Below are 17,568 nucleotides of genomic sequence, written 5' to 3' on the forward strand. Positions count from 1 at the left end.
TTTTAAGCCACAGGAGGTCCGCTAGGTCCCTGGAATAGATTTAGCTTGTGCACTGAGGATCGCTTCCTTGAGAAGCAACCACTCTTCTTGAACTCCCATCTCCCTAGGGTCATGGTCCCTGAGTATTTTTGTCTTGTGGTGAAGATATTACCATTTCTAAAATTAACACCAAGCATGAGAGGTTTTGCTTCCCTGGCACTGAGTGAGAAAACTAGGACATGAATTACTATTGTTGTGCAGTTCTGAACTTTGAATGGGGAAGCACAATGATGGCCTGAATATCCCATATCCTTTGGAAAGATACAACAGCTACTACAAAGGTATTTTTCATTAACAGGTAATAAAGGGAACAATTACTAGGAGCATCAATTCCATTAATTGAAACACAGGTCCCAACAGGGAAGGAACCCTTAAGGAATCTTGGCACTGGCTGGCAGGAAAATACAGTGCTACCCTGAACAGGAGGAGGTGCTGTTGCTCGACTGAAACATATAGAACTGAAACTCCACATGTTGAGTAAATATTGCTGAACTGAGTAACATTAAGGGACAGAGTTGATTCTAGAAGGAGAAAATGCCCAAGGAGAAATCACTTTTGCTTATCTTTATAAGTTAGGCTGCTTGAGGGTTTCCTGTTCTGTAGCAGAAGGTACTTCAGCTCATCAGTTTCTTTTAGCAGACATCATTGAGCCAGTATCCAAGCTTTCAGATCTAATAAAATGAGGCCATGAAATGTAGACGAAGTAGACAGGTGCCTAGTAGAATTTTCCAAAGTGCATAGGAAATCCCTGAGGACTTGGAGACCAGATGATCTTCTCAAGGCTGCCTGCATAGCCTTTGTATATGTCACTGTCTGAGGCATCTGTCTCAGCCTGGAAGGATGTGAGAGCTATTAACTGTCCTTTGAACATGATGGTCTTTAGTAGGGCTGTACGAGGCTTCAGTCCCTGATTTGGTTCAGTGGAGATTCAGCCCAATTCGGTGGCTGAATCTCTGAGTCTGAATTGAACCAGAGGACCCTTTAATCTCACCATATTGAATCGGAACCCTCTGAATCGATTCATCAAGATTTGGTGATTCGGCCATAGACACAGCTTTAAATGTTTTTTCTACATACCTCTAGGTAGTAGGTGGCTTGTAAATGCTGTGATGCTGGGGTGCATGTAGTGTCCCACAGAAGCATGGGGGGCTCCCCCACACACCCCTGGCAGCACATCCAGTCCACTTCTGGGTCCACTGGGGAGCATGCAGCACCCCCCCACCCCCGGCTTGGTGACTGGTATGAAATTCCAGGAAAATGTTTTTTAGTACTTATTCAGCTCCATCTCTTTTTTAATGATGAAAATATGAGTATTATTACATTATTTACTAAAAAAACCCTATGGTTTCTTCTTTAGATGAAAATTTAATCCGTCTCATTTGCATTCCATATAAGTGAAAAAGGTTTTACGAGACCTCAATTCAAAAGTGTGAAACTTACTGACACATTCACATCTCTAGTTTACAGCATATTTGAATTAAAGAAAGAACCAGATTTAAAATGTTAGTGCTATGAAAACTTTCCAATACAGTTTTCATTTAAACATGAAGAAATTAAATGCATAAAAATTTAGCATAGTCTTTTTTCAGCTAAAGATGCATGACTGATGCACATTCATCCCATAGTGTAATAGTCATTTAATCTAGAAGCAGTTAGAAGAGAACTTTGAGAAGCTTAGCCAGACCTGTTTTTTGAGGAAGGTAACATCATCATCCTTTGCTTGGCCTTTGCATTCATCATACTATAGTAGTTTTGTTTTCACAAGGGAAAGGTAGACATTTACTACCCATGTACTGTGTATGTACAAACTATTAATATCTTGCTAAAATTCAGTCATTTGTGAAGCTCAAAGAATAGCAAGCTATCTAGTTAGAGTAGCACAGTAGGTAATAATTAGAATGTTTCTTAGCAAAATGCAAGAATATATAACACCAAGAAAAAGATAAATTATTTTGAGGGGCAAATAATTTACTGCATAGGGCAAGGGAGTGAGAGTCAAAGCTTCTAGGTTCTATAATACTGTGCAAGAGGTTTCCTATATCTGTCTGGGATATACCACCACTGTTTGAGAAATGTTGGGCTTCATGAATGAATTAAGCCTGATAGGCCAACCTGCTTTGAGATCCTTGGAGAAGGAAGACTAAGGAAAAGTGCCCTTCTGTTTTCTAATACTTACAAAGTATAATAATTCACAATGTGGCAGAAAATGAAAAAAATACTCATTAAAATAATGTAATGTGTTATATTCTGCAATAAAAATATTAGAGGTTTATGTAGCTTAATATTATAAGGAGAGAGAGTTAGTTTTGAGAAGACAGAGGAAACAAGATACATGTCCTGATTAAAAATTCCACAACTTACGTGGTGTGAATGAATGCAGTAGGATTACTATAGTTTTCCATGTGTGTAATTAAGAAATGAACACACTCCTTTTGACTAAGTACAGACAGTCAAAAAGCCTGAGGATGAATCACTTCAATCTTCACAGGTTAGTCTAAGCTGCATAGATTGAACCAATAAGCAAGTGAACAGACATTCACTTTTGATTCCAGAAATACAGTCACATGCCTGCAGTGGCTCAGGCCAGAAGCCAGGGGGTGCCAGAGCACTTGTCCCTGCTCAGCTGGGGCAGACAGCTTGGGCCAAGGCTAACCCACCCACCCTGCAAGTGGGGTGGGGAGTTGTGGGGGAGGTACAAAGCATGCTGGGAGGTTGGGAGATTGTAAACTAACTTGAATCTGGAGGGGATCTGGAATATAAGTTCACTAAACTGGCTTAACCTAGATCAGAGACTACATCCATCCAGGTTTATCTTAAACCAATTTCAGCCATTTTGAAAGTGGATTATGTACACTGAACTTCTATTGTGTTATGGATTTGAACCAGTTTCTGATCATGAATACAGGTTTATGTGTAATTTTTGTCCCTAGGCTTTATGTTGACTGATTTTGCACTAAGTAAATATAGTGTAGATTAGATGTCAGCAACCTATGGCCCATGGGCTGCATCTGCCCATGGAACCATTGGATCCAGCCTGTGGACATGGACTTCAGCAGTCAGACTGACCCAGACTGAAACATCTGCCACTGCCCCCTGCACCTCCCTCCCACCCATGTCCCTTGGCAGCCCCAAAGGCTCCAATGGGGAATAATGGGGGAAGAGCAGGGTGTGGGCCTGAGGCTTCAATGGAACAAGCAGTGGGCTGAGACTGCTGGGGGTAGGCATGAGTGGGGGTAAGTGTGGCAAGGGACAGGCTGTTTGCACCCACACTGCCTGCTCCCCACTAGATGCCACCTTACTACCTGTCCTCCATTGCTCCCCCACCACTTGTCTCCTTACTGTCTCCCCTACTATCTGACCCACTGCCTGTCCCCCAACCACTGCTTTCTCTGCTGCACTGGTGGGGATGAATTTAAGATTCAAGAAGGGGAAGAGGGAGGACCTGGGCAACTACAGGCCAATCAGCCTAACCTTTATCTCAGGGAAAACCCTGGAAAAGCTCATGAAAGAATCTATGTGCTATACGCTTATAGAAGGTAAGATTCTGAACAATAGCCAGTATGGCTTTCTCATGGGTAGGTCTCATCTCACAATCTCATCTCCTTCTATGACCAGGTCTCTCACCACCTGGATATGGGAGTCAAGGTAGACGTTATATACCTAGACTTCCAAAAGGCTTTTGATGAAGTATCCCATGATATCCTTGTGGGAAAACGGGAAGATAGTGGGCTTAGCTGCTCAACAGTTCAGTGGGTGAGAAACTGTCTGCAAGGTAGGATCCAGAGAGTTCTCATAAATGGGTCTGTGTCATCCTGACACAAACTGGCCAGTGGTGTCCCTCAGCAGTCCATGCTTGGACCAGTGCTTTCCAACATCTTTATCAATGATTTGGATGACAGGAGTGAAAAGCTCGCTGGCCAAGTTCATGGATGACACCAAGTTATGGGGCAGTGTGGTCACATCAGAAGATAGATTGCAGATACAGGCGGACCTGGACAGGCTCAAGAGTTGGGCAGACCAGAACCAGATGAAGTTTAACACTTCCAAGTGTAAGGTGTTCCAGCTGGGGGCAACAAACCCTCAACAAACGTACAGGCTTGGTGGTGACAGCTTGACTTGCACCATGGCCGAAAGGGACTTAGAGGTAATGATTGACCATCACATGAATATGAGCTGCCAGTGTGATGTGGTGGCTAGCAAGGCAAATAACACACTGGCATGCATCAAATGATGCATCTTGTGTAAAACAAAGGAAGTGATACTCCTGCTGTGCTCAGCACTGGTGGGACCACAGTTGGAGTACTGTGTCCAGTTCTGGGCACCACACTTCAATAAGGACATGGAAAAACTTGAGAGGGTCCAGAGAAGAGCTACCCGCATGCTCAGGGACTCGCAAGGCAAGACATATGAGGAAAGGCTGAGGGACCTGGGCCTCTTTAGCCTAAGGAAGAGAAGGTTGAGAGGGGACTTGACAGCAGCATACTGCTATATCAGAGGAGTGCATCAGGAGCTCGGTGAACAACTGTTCACTACAGCACCCCTGGGGAAGACCAGGACCAATGGATACAAACTCCTGGAAGGCCGCTTCAGGCTTAATACCAAGAAAAACTCCTTCACAGTCAGGGTGTCCAGACTGTGGAATAAACTCCCTCCAGAGGTGGTGAAGTCACCTACCCTGGAGGTTTTCAAGAGGAGACTAGTCACCTTGCTGGGGTCACCTAACCCCAGTTGTTTTCCTGCCTAGAGCAGGAGGGCTGGACCCAATGATCTGCAAGGTCCCTTCCAGCCCCTAACAATCTATGAATCTAAAATGACCCTCCAATACTTAGATTCTAAACATGGAAAATTATAATAACTTTATAATTTTTTCAAGTATAGAACCTAATTAGTGGAGTGTTATCTTATAATATAGGGCCATCATGGATTTGGGTAAATACAATAGGTTGCCAGCCTCTGGTGTTTGATAATAACAGCTCTGCTTTTTATGTCTCTAGGCACAAGGCCCCTGAAGTGAGGGGCCATGGTCTAAAGTCACTGGAGAGGGTTTCAGCTTTCCTGGATTATGTAATACAGGTTTTGTACAGTTAAAACTTCTGGAAGGTGTAGTCAGCATGCATTATGTGCATATATTCTGCATGTAAGGTCACTTACCAGGACCCCCTGAAGGTCTATGTACTTCTGAAGAAATATATTTGGGCTAATGTTCTACCACTACAAAACAGCAAATAACTAGCATTTATACAACATCAAAAGACCGTGTTATAGGATCTAAAAATTTTATTCAGGACAGTTAGCACTAATGAACTTGGATCTACCCCACAGTGGTTAAGAAAGTTCACTGGTTAGACCAATATTTTTTTAAATGCCTTCACATCTCTAGTTAAAGTACTACTTCACTGTGAATATTGTTTGAGAAACAGATTTAAATGACCTAATCTTTTTCATCAGGATTGGATCTAAACTGGAGAAAAAAGGATGAAGGTTCAAAATACTTAACCACCCTCTTCCACATTCTCTCAGAATGTATTTATTTTTCTGGAAATGATATACTTACGTCATAGCTTGATAAATATATTCAATTCCATAACGCATTGCAAATTCATCTACAATTTCTTGTGCAGCGTCATCAAAGTACACCTTCCAGGCTTCATCACCTTTCACTTCAGGAATTTTTACAGCACCATTAGATTTAACTTCCGTCAAGTAATGGAATAGGTTCTAAAGGTAAGAGATTTTTTTTCAAATCAATAATTTCCATCTTTAAGTGGTAATGTATAATGCACTATTTTTTCAACATATTCATTAAATTTCAAATTCTATATGTCTTTCCAAAGTCTAGAACCAAATAAGTATCATTTGGTAGAAGAAAACTAGTGCTTAATTTTTTTTTGTGATGGAACTCTGCCAGTACAAATCAGTGAGTCAGCACTCTGATCTATCTCCTTGACATAAGGTCACCTCAGTAAACCAGTGCAGACTAGAACAGATCTAATGCTGTGTAAAATAATGCAGAAACCTTCTCTTTGGTTTCATATGCCCTTCATATGTTATATCATGATGTTATAATGCTCCGTGACCAGTCCAGCAGCCTGAATTGGATTTGCATTCAATAACTTTCTAATTTCAAGACTTAAAAACTTTAAGTTATAGGCAATATCTTTAGAATAGCTCAGAAATTTCTCAAGGAACAAAGGGACAAAATAAAGAACAGGATTTAGTAAGCTTCCCAGCAAGAGCTAACATTTAATTTACAAGAAAATGACAAAAAATTGTACCTCTGATCACCTTGCTTGGCTATAAACAGAACTGGTAACTGTTAGGTCTCCTGATTATTTCTAGTGACAAAAGGCAACTAAAACTGTTGAGCCCATTTCAATTTTTCTACAATTTTCTTTCCCACATCCCATCTCACATGCATCTTAGGAGCGTAACCTGGCACTGTTGAAGTCAAGGCAATTTTGCTATTTGCTTAAGTGGGATCCTAATCAAAGATACACACCCTATATATAAATACCAAGTGTAACTCGCACCAGTGCCAATTTTGTGGCTACTTCAAAGAGTTAGAACTGTACTATTAATAGCATGCCCATTGCCTACCAGAGTTAGATATTCATCGATTTATTTCATACAAGTACTTTTGGGATAAAAAATAAAGGGGCGTAACAGAAAGAGGGGTTAAAGGAAATGGATATCTACTGGAGAATGCTGGAAGATGCTGACTTTATTTGTGATACTTTCTGTTAACTTTTTTCAAATGGGCCTAATTCTGATCCTGCTTGTTTCCTGCTATCATCTTCTTCCTGTCCCCAAAACATTGCATCCAAGGATATTGCAAGAATACAGGGCTATTGTCTCATCTGCCAGGGCTCTGAGATCTAAATAACACACACATCAGTAAATTTAAGATAGAACATCCACAACACATAGATGCTGCCCTCTATTTACAAACAGTGAATGAAGATCTCACCTTCTTTCTTCTCACCATGTGGTTTTCTAACTGCTTAGTACCTAAATACTTTAAAGTCTTGTGTCCCCAGAATATGAAAATAGAATCCAGCAAGCTAAACCAGTGGTTAAAATCAGAACTCTTTTCAGAGGACATTTGTATGGCATGAAGACCAGAAAAAAGGCCAATATGTCATGAGGTACACTCCTAATTAGACTAAAAGTTCTGAGAACAGTGTTATCCTTGAATCCTACAACAACAAAAATCCATGTAAAACTAATAGAAATTTTGACCGTAAAAGAATAGACCAATCAGGTTCCTGGAGTGTACAGTTCAGACCCTAGAGAAAAATATAGCTTGTATATCAATGTTGGATATTACAAAACTAATTCTAGTTTTTCAGTCCTTGGATAGATAACAAATGTGTTCTGGGATTTTTGAGACTTTAAAAATTAATGAATAAATACATACATACATGCATACACAAATGAAAAAGCCTCCAAATGTGGCTACATCTTCTAATGACATTAAAAAGCATGTAATAGGCTTTACAATACTGAGGCAGAGAACTGCAACAAGCGGGTTCGGGAATCCCATTTTCTGGCCTTTCCAGCTGCTTCTAGCAAGATCAAATGCCCTATGTGTATAGTACACCAGTCTCTCCTCCTTGAACACAGTGACTTTGAATGTCATCATTATATTCAGTCACTGTTAGAGACTCTTAATACATATACAATATTTTGAAAGGAAAAACCTGTAGTGAAATTAATTGTATCAGTTTTCATAGCCACATATGAATATAGGGCTTGTTTATTAGTTTTGTATTCCCAATTTATCCAATTTCTTTGTACCAAACTGTCTTGTACACCAACAAATGTCTCTCACCACAAAACTTCTCCAACATACCTCATGTAAACATGTATATTGTAAATGGTATGGGGCAACTTTTTCCTCTCCTTTTATTTCAACATTGATTTTCAATCTAATGGCACCAGAGACCGCTGATTTATCTGTTCGTTTTTCTGATAAACAGAAAAATAATATATTAGTTATTACCCAGAATACATTTCTGTCAAGTGATAAATATAGTACTGCACTTCTAAAAAATCTTTCTGGTTCAAATAATGATTTTTTTTTATGCTTGAAAAGTCCAGCTGTTGAACTCAACAGATATTGCTTTTCTTAGTCAGAAGTTTTTAATGTAATGACGTTCTTGACAGCTTTGCAAACCTGAGTTCACACACAGTCCAGGCTATGAAGTAGAGCACTATGTTGTGAAGTAAAGAATCTCTCATACTCCATCACATAAAAAGGAAATTAGTTTCTCTACTTATTATCTGCATTAGTTATTAGTGATGCTTCCTTTTTCCATTTTTACCAGCATCTCTAAAACAGCAGTGTGTTAGGGGAAACCAGAATATTGTTACCATAAACTCTATTCTTCAGCTGAGCGGAGGAGGGGGAGTAAAGAAAAGACCCGGAGAACTTTCTACCATCCTATCTGTAAAAACCTATTTATTTGCTATTGCTTCTTGAGCTCTGGATTACAGTTCTTTGATTCCAACTATTATTATTCCAGTCCTTTCCAGAAGTGTAATCTGATTCAACAGGCACTAAGATTTTTTTTGTAGGTCTTTTGCACAGTTCTGCAAGATGAATCATGAATGAAGTGAACAGTATATTGAATAAGGATTTGGGATTTCAACAGATCCAGTGCATTTTTTTTTGAATAGTTCACTCCTTTTTCTTGTATGTAATGTTTCTGCCTGTTAGCGAGAATGAAATGTACCACCCTCTGTTACATAATAATAAAATTATCAGCAGCCATCTACCAAAGATTATTGCACATGACAGGTAAGATCTTTTCAGTCTATGGGTTTTTCTTTTCTCTATTTGTGCAAGAAGAACTTGTACCTTCTAAACTGAATTGCTATTAAAATTGCTTCCACTCAAATCAGTAAATTTTTAAAGAATCAATTTAATCAATTGCTTGTTTTTATATCAGTTTTATCACTTGAAGGATATTAAGAAAAATCATTTGTGATGACAAAGACTAGTTGTCTTAGTAAAAATCATACTCAGTACAAACATAAAAGAACACATGGCTTTGTTTTCTTTGCTGGAAATCAGCAAACATTTTCCCAGACACAGCTTTGTATTTCAATAGCATGTGGAATACTAAGTAGGAACAGTGGAGAAAAAAGGGTATTGCACTGTATTTTGATACAGATTGTTGCTCAGGAAACAAATGTATTTCAACTTTAGAAAAGTCTCAGTTATATAATTTACCCCAAACTTTTTATTCAGCAGGCTACCTAGATAAAATATCATCATATTTATATTATCAAACAAGTACAAGAGAGTTGCACTTGACACTATACCTCTATATGTATGGTGGATAACAATAAGCTTCTAGAAAGGAAGCATTGCATTCTTAGCTTTTACATAAGATAAGCTTTGCTTACAAGGACTATTTGAAAATATACCAGCCCACTTATTGGCATGCTGTTTGTAACCCTGGTCCTGATCCTCATCTGTATTGCGTCTTTGGATGTAAAATTGAAAAGCAATACCAAGGAAATCCTTGGAGTTATACAAGTACAAAAGTGGTACAAGTCAGAGGAAAATTATGCTCAGGCCTGTATGCAAACATGTATGATTAAAAGAGAAGGTTGGTAATGCATAATTGCAATACAATAAGCCAATGCACAGTTATTTCTTTCTCTAATATACATCCTTGTAGATTCATGTCTCACATTAACATGTGAATAAACTGACATAAAGGATTTTCTTATATTATCTTTACAGCCACATTACTGGTGATAATCTCATTTTGAATTAAAAGAAAATATCTGCTTTTTGGACTAGAATTTTTCCTGAGTGGCTATCTATTCAAATTGAAAACAAAGTTATTTATCATGTGTCTAGATTTACAGAAAACATACATTCTACTCGTTTTCAAATCAACTTGCAAATTAATACATTTTAAACCTGGAATCCAAAGCAGAGTAGAGTTTTATTTTAAGAGAGAGCATTATTCTGATATACCAGACATACATTACAAAACTCATAGCACTTGAAGATACTGAATCAGATAAAATTAGGGTTGGAAGGGACCTCAGGAGATGATGTCTAAACTAACTTCTAAAATACCATAAAATAGGTACATACCTAAATTGTACCAAACATCCATTTCACCACTCAAAGTTCTCACTTCAATGATAGTTTGTCCTAGAAAATCATCTGATTCCTTTTTGAAATGTTGCTTTACTCTAGATTTAATGTCATCATCTTCATCCCAGACTCTCACTTTTATTCTGTCTGTAGAGTTATGGCATTCACTGTAAATAATATAAAAAGATACAGACTATGATACATTTTCCCTAATGTACTGTTGAAGTCCGTTTAGTTTTTCTTGCTTTCAATACACTTGATAAACCTCTGATGGTGGCAAGATACTGTGCATCTTCAGGAGTCCCCACTCTCCCTGTGGCACCTGCCCCATTCAGTCGAATGCTAGGACACACAGAATCAATGAGATTAATAGTACCATTATGTTCACAAGGAACTATGGAAATTCACCTGATTGAATGAATTGTGCTGGAAATGAATTAAGTTAAGCATAGGAATGAGACATTTTTAGGAACATCAAAACTGCTTCCCAACATATGTATCACATGCATTCCATTATGAGATAATTAAACAGAAAACTTATTAAATGTGGAGATATTCAGAGTATACCAAAATCTATCCAGCAGCATGGATGCAGTGCACCTAGTCCATTTGCCTACAGTGAAGCAGCTTCTCCAAAAGACTGTTTTGGTGTAAAATTTGAGAAAATTTCTTAGTATATTTTGAAATCGAGACAGTAGGTCTTTGAATGGAGAGTGAGACCCCCTCTACACATGCAGGTAAAGTCATGATTGCATCTTACGTAGGGGTGGCCAATTATTTTGGCTGGAGGGCCACTTTCGTGAGCGGTTAAGGACAGTACAAATAAAATCTGTCAGAAGATATTATTTTAACAAATTATAGATAAAAAAACATATAATAAAATCAAATATCTACTATACATAGTTTAATTTTATTTAAAAAATGATTTATGTTCTTTTGAGTAATGTATATAGATGCAATTGCATGCTTGGGGGTCGTCATAGGCCACAAGATGAACATGAGCCTGCAATGGGATGCTGCAGCCAGTAAAGCAACCAAAATGCTGGCTTGCATCCATAGATGCTTCTCAAGCAAATCCCGGAATGTCATTCTCCCCTTGTACTCGGCCTTGGTGAGGCCACCACTGGAGTACTGCATCCAGTTTTGGGCTCCCCGATTCAAAAAGGATGTGGAGAAGCCTGAGAGAGTCCAGAGAAGAGCCACGTGCATGATCAAAGGTCAGGAAAACAGACCTTACAATGACAGGCTGAGAGCCATGGGGCTTTTTAGGCTGGAAAAGCGCAGGCTCAGGGGTGATCTGATAGCCACCTATAAGTTTATCGGGGTGACCACCAGGATCTGGGGGAACATTTGTTCACCAGAGCGCCCCAAGGGATGACGAGGTCGAACGGTCAAAAACTCCTGCAAGACCATTTCAGGCTAGACATAAGGAAGAATTTCTTTACTGTCCGAGCCCCCAAGGTCTGGAACAGCCTGCCAGCGGAGGTGGTTCAAGCACCTACATTGAACAGCTTCAAGAGCAAATTGGATGCTTATCTTGCTGGGATCCTGTGACCCCAGCTGACTACCTGCCCTTTGGTCAGGGGGCTGGACTCGATGATCTTGCAAGGTCCCTTCGAGCCCTAATGTCTATGAACTTTATGAAATGTCTATAATAACTCAAAATTAAATCTTACTCTTGTATATTGTGTGGAGGAATGTGGGGGGTAGGTGTGTGGAGAGGTGGATGTAGGGTATGTGTATAGGGGAAAGGGTGTGCATGGGGCAGGGGGTGCATGCAGCAGAGCTTGCCTGGACAGTGTAGGTGAAGATGTGGTCTGCCCTCCCCCTTTCCCCAATCTAGCCTGTGGTTGTCTCCATGGTACTCTGCATGGAGCCAAGCTCTGCCTGCTCCTGCATGCACCTGCCCCACACTTGCCAGACAGCAGGTGTCCTGGCCCCAGCTATGGCCAGCGTACCCAGCTTCCCAGTGGGGCTGCTGTCACAGCCACCTAGGTACTGCTTGGCTCTCCTGCCTACAGCAGCACCTCCTCCTCCCGCCCCTGCTGCACAACTTCGGGGAGCAGGTAGCATGGAAAAACTGTGGCAACATGTGCCAGACAGCAGATGCCTACCTAGGTGGGGAGGGGAGGTTAGGAGGTGAAGCACTGCTGGGAAGCTATGCATGCTACGTGGGGCCTTGGCCATTGGGGCTAGGGACAGAAGTTACACAAAAATGAGTTTAAGTGATCAGAAACTGGTTTAAACCTGTAACAAAACAGAAGCTCAGTGCACTTGGACCAGTTATAAAATGGCTGAAACTGGTTTAAGATAAACCTGGTCGAATGTAACTTAACTGATTTGGGTCAAAGCATTTTATGAAACTTCTGTCCCAAGCCCCTTCCTGGTATAAGTTAAACCACAATCCCCCAACATACCAATGTGCATTGCAGCCCTAGGCTGTGCTGTCTGCTCCAGAGAGCAGAAATGGTCCTGCCTCTCTGTTCCCTAGCTAGAACAGTGAGGGCTAGCTGACAAGGGGGTGGGGGTGGGGCCAGGGAGGGGGGAGTGCTAAACACCCCTTCCCTTATTCAAGCTTACTGCTGGCTGCATCTGTGGACTACAAATCCCAGTGGCACCTGGAAGCCGGAAGAGGAAGTGATAAGCAACCCAGCAGAGTTCTGCTGCTTTAATTCTGGACTGCAAATCCAAGAGACTTCAGGGACAGCAGGAAGAGGAAGTGAACACACAGCCAGAGAGCCATGCTCTAGTGCCCCCCCCCTCCAGCTTTTGACCTGAGCCACTTCATGTGGCTGCATTTCCTGAATCAAAGGTAAATGTCTGTTCACTTCCTTTTCATTTTAATCTTTACAGTTTAGAGCAGGCTTGTTCAACATGCAGCCCACCAAGCCGTTTTCTGAGGCCTGAGGTGCTGTGACAGGAATTGAAAGTAAACACTGTTTACTTTCATTCCCACCCCTTGTCCCTCCCCCAGCCCCTCAGCTGCTTCCTAATGGCTGCTGAAGGGCTGTTGAAGGGACAACGTTCTCACACACACTGCATCAGCTTGATGTTGCCAATGCAGTGCGACTCCTCCCCTCCTCTCCCCACTCATTTCATGGTGTTGCTTCCTAGCCCCCCCTTTCTCATTTGCATGCCAGCAGGTCATGGTGCAGCAGGCGGGCAGGTGCGGGGGGCATGGATGCCAGCTCAGAGGGATGCTGTGGCCAGGCCCACGGGAGATGCTGCTGCTGCTTTGGCTGTCAGGGTGGGAAACTGGCACTGATCCAGCCTCCCCACATCCCCCTGTGCCCGCAGACATTGCACTGGGGGTGGTGAGTTGTGGGCTCCAGGGAGGGAGAGAGCCCTGCCAGTTGGGCTCAGGCTCGGGCTGACCCAGGAGGGAGGGAGCAGGGGGGTGTCCCAGCACTTCCTGCACCCCCCTGTAGGGTCCCCACATGTCCCCCTGGCTGCTGAGCCCAGGTGCACAGGTGTGGGAGTATCCTCAAAGATGCCCAGGTGGCAGGGAGGTGGCAGGTGCCCCTTGACCCCTGTGCCCCCAGACCATAGCCGGACTGGATATGCCACGTGAGCAGCTGCTCCTGCCAGCCCACTGGGTGATAAAAAGTTCATGATCCGGCCCCACATTCAAAAAGGTTGGACAGCCCTGGTTTAGACTAACATGCAAAGACTGAATCAATTCAGCTTCAGGCTTTTTGACTGTCTGCACTTAGCCTGGAGGTGGAGGCAGAAGCCTGGCATGGCTTGGGCTAACTCAGATAGGAGTAGATGGAGCTCAGCCCCATGTAGAGAATTGCAGGGGGTTGGTGCCCATCCATGAGCTGGATCCAATCAGTTGGTGGGCTAGATCTGGCCCATGGGCCATGTTCTGACCACTCCTGATCTAATGTGTAATCCACACAATTGCAGCCCCTGCCATGCACATGTGCATGGCAGGAGGTGTGACTATGGAATCTTACATTAGATCCAATTGTGCCCTATTGCCAGTATAGGGGGAGCCTGATTCTGGGCTTCCCCTGCACTGGCAAGAAACAGGCTCCCACAGATGGGATCCCCCTTTGCTTTTCAACTGATACAGTAACTTAATGTAAATCTAGGTCAATGAATAAATAAACAAGTTTACTGTACATTTGTGTTTTCAGTATGTGATACATTATCTATGCTCTTTTCTATAGAAAGCCCATGTAAGCCTTGCTGGGTTTTCTACAGATTGTGCTAGTAGGTTGCTCATTATGGAAGTGTTTGTTGTGGAATTAAGAACATTAAACACATTATATATATATGTATATGTATGTATATATACACATACACACACACACACATATAGCTATTGGACTAGATTCTTGGGTATGATGTTCACAGGGATGATGTTAAGGCTGTTCTATCCTCACCCTGGGGAACGGTGACATACTGAAAGAAAGAGGATAAAACATTGCATTCTTGTGCATTACCAATCTTCAGGGACAGTGATGGTTTCTCAGGCTGGCTAGCAGCAAATAAACAGCATACTAACTGGTGCCGGCAGTTTTTGTAACTTCTCAATATGGTAAAGGTGCCTTACCTACTAAGCACTTTAAAGACACAAATTAATCCTCACAAGAGGTATGTATTACATTAAAAAGCTTTTTAAAATCAATATATACCTTTAAATGTAATTGAAACTGTCTCAGGTATATAATATTGCCTATCTTTAACATCTGACACCCTCTCTTTTAATGTTAGTAGTAAATTTGCACTTTTGCCAGTTCTATTTATCAGTAATTAAAAAATCTGGTAGCAAAACCAACAAACTGGCTGAGGAAAATGTTATAATCTCACTTGGCTGAAAATACCACTAAAGACCTTGTGCAGAGATTAATAAATCTGTGTTGAGCAGAACAGCAGTTTAATCAAAGCAGCATGTTCACTCTAATGATCTTTAGAAAAAAAGGTCTTCCTCTTTTTTCCAGAGGAGTTTGCTTATAGCATTTTTTTTTGTTTTAAAGCAACAGTGTTAATATAAAAAGAAATCTCTTTTTTTTTGTAATATCTACATTTTTTACTTCACGTAGCAATAGGCTGCACTATTTTTTGACAAAATTTAGGAAAAAGATCAAGAAGTTAGCATGGGCTAGAGCTGGGGCATATTTTTTAGGTTGTGAGCCTGAAATGTAACATGTCTATTCAGTTTTAAATACAGAGAGGCCCAGTAACACTCATACCGCAAACTTCCAAATATGCAACTTTGAACATTTTGACAGATAGGGATCTCCAAACTTTATCAGTGGTTTATCTATTTAAATGAAATACAGATGCACTGAAAATCTAAGCAAGTCAATGCTGTTCTTCACGTTCTGCAATGAATCACAAGAACTTATACTTTGAAGGACTTGACCTATTGTTGCAGAATCCAGTAAAGTTCAGAAGACACAAATGCTTTCTATAAGAGAAGCAGGATTTGTTTATCTTTTATAACATGACCAACTATATTGTAGGGGCAGGTGTCAAACAAACTTTCAGGCACAACACATGTCCTTCCTTAGGTCTGTGAAAGAAGCAGATGTGGCTGAAGATAAGTAAAAGGTAGAAAAATACTTTTGTTTAACATCATGTAAATGTAAAGTGTCACTTAAGAATGGAAGCAGGCAGTAAACTGTTGGAGCAAAATGAAGTTAACACAAGTAATGACTGACCAAATAAAAAATAATTGAGATAGATAAACTCAACTATACGAAAGAATAGGATCATTCAGAAGGAAAGAGAGCTGCTGTCACCCTGCCAGAAAGGCCCTTAACAAACCAGTGGTATATAAAGTAAACTAAAATTGGCAAACTTTAGGCTATTATCTTTCATGTTGGAGACTGGGCTGATGCCCAAATTCATAAAGGTAGCTCAGGTTTTATCTATGCCCATCCACTAAGATTGTCAAGAAGTCTGCCAATCCAGAGACTCTTGGCCTTGGGTAGCGTAGTGAGAGAAATCTAAGAAATACATATGATAGATAAAATAGATTAGGTAAAACAGATGTGACAGTTAGCTTAGTGATTTGTAATATGAGTTGATTGAGAAAATCCTATAGCAGCTAGAAGTCATTATCCCTCAAGTACTAACCTAAAGGACAAATCTTCAAACTTCCATGTATACCAGAGCAATTTGAGACACATGCCTGCCTGATAAGGCAATAAGCTGTGGGGATTTACTGTACCCAGCTGCTATTCAATTGACTTTTAGTAAAATCATAAGAAACAAGAATTGAACTAAGGGTAGGAAGTCACGGTATCCTTTAAAAATCAATATGACATCGAGACCTACTGCCCTCAGGTGCAAAACCAAGATCTTTAAAATACACTCAAACAGACTGACGCCATTCTGTAGCCTTGCTGCCTTACTGAGTTTTGGATACTCTCTGGGGTTCTGCTGGGATGCCCAGGCTAAATTGTTTCTTGCTAAGGCTTGCATGCTTACTTCTGTTATAGTGGCTTCTTGATTTTGGTTTTCCCTCAGTAGAGTTCAGAAGCCAAAATGATATGATGCCACTGATGGTGGCTTATGCACAGCTTCAAACATCCCTTTTCTTTGTCATGTATACTGATTAACAGTGATATAGCTACATAGGTGATTTTTACATTTTATTTCTAAGATTTCATTGATAACAACTCGAGGTAAAACAAGACTCACTTTACCTTTCATCAACATCTGTTTCAGATTGCAAACTCAGGAAGACAACATAAGAATGTTTTCACAGAGATACAAATTTTGGTGGCTGTCTTAACAATAGAAGTCTCTTTACAAAGATGCATTTAAAAAAAATAACTGTTTAAGATTCTGGAGCTTTCAAAGAAAACTTGTGTGAACTAGTCTTACTCTCACAAACTAAAATATATCAAAATCAATATACAAACTACCCGCTATCTGTATTTTGTCTTACTTTGTGTTCTGTGCAGGTACTTAGGAACCCCCTGCTCTATGCCATATTGCAGTCCTGATTTCTTGTATATACTGGACACCTGGATTGATTAAAGGGACTTAGGTAGTGCAAATCATCCAGTGTGCATCTGGGGAAGAGGGAGAGAAGGCCTGTGTGAGGGCGCCGGGACCACAGGGGACCGGGCCCGAGGAAGGAAGCCCGGGTTTCCGCCCAGCTTCCAGGACCCGACCCGGAAGTCTGGTCGGGACTTTAAAGTCTCCCGGAACCTAAACCGGGCCGGCGTGGGGCCGGCCCGGGGAAATAAAAGGAGCACCCCTACCCTGTGCAGAGAGGGACGGAGGCTCCGACGGGAGCCAGACCCGGGAGCAGCAGAGCCGGCGTCGGCAGCTTCGGGAGCGGCGGAGCTGGGAGCGGCGCGAGAGACGCCGACGGCAGCGGAGCCAGCGCCGGCAGCTTCAGGAGCAGCGGAGCCGGGAGCAGCGCGAGAGGCGCGGACTGCGGC

General features: G+C 41.4%; 1 protein-coding gene and 2 long non-coding RNA genes across 3 annotated transcripts in view; 1 reads left to right on the forward strand and 2 right to left on the reverse strand.

Moving 5' to 3' along the window:
• The window catches only part of UNC13C (unc-13 homolog C), a 517,638-nt gene that overhangs the window by 279,969 nt on the left and 220,101 nt on the right, over positions 1–17,568 (reverse strand). The window contains exons 10-12 of the mRNA XM_019533546.1: positions 10,157–10,326; positions 7,892–8,007; positions 5,594–5,757 (exon numbers count right to left, since the gene is read on the reverse strand). Coding sequence (XP_019389091.1) covers positions 5,594–5,757; positions 7,892–8,007; positions 10,157–10,326 — 450 coding nt within the window. The remainder of the gene's footprint in view (positions 1–5,593; positions 5,758–7,891; positions 8,008–10,156; positions 10,327–17,568) is intronic.
• Positions 8,506–17,568, forward strand: part of LOC109309004 — a 34,544-nt gene continuing 25,481 nt past the window's right edge. The window contains exon 1 of the long non-coding RNA XR_002100761.1: positions 8,506–8,839. This is a non-coding gene — a long non-coding RNA (uncharacterized LOC109309004). The remainder of the gene's footprint in view (positions 8,840–17,568) is intronic.
• Positions 11,727–17,568, reverse strand: part of LOC109309005 — an 11,789-nt gene continuing 5,947 nt past the window's right edge. The window contains exons 2-3 of the long non-coding RNA XR_002100762.1: positions 14,864–14,868; positions 11,727–11,817 (exon numbers count right to left, since the gene is read on the reverse strand). This is a non-coding gene — a long non-coding RNA (uncharacterized LOC109309005). The remainder of the gene's footprint in view (positions 11,818–14,863; positions 14,869–17,568) is intronic.

This window comes from Crocodylus porosus, unplaced genomic scaffold (genome assembly GCF_001723895.1).
Source record: "Crocodylus porosus isolate Cpor-Errol unplaced genomic scaffold, CroPor_comp1, whole genome shotgun sequence".
In the NCBI taxonomy this organism is placed as follows: domain Eukaryota; kingdom Metazoa; phylum Chordata; order Crocodylia; family Crocodylidae; genus Crocodylus; species Crocodylus porosus.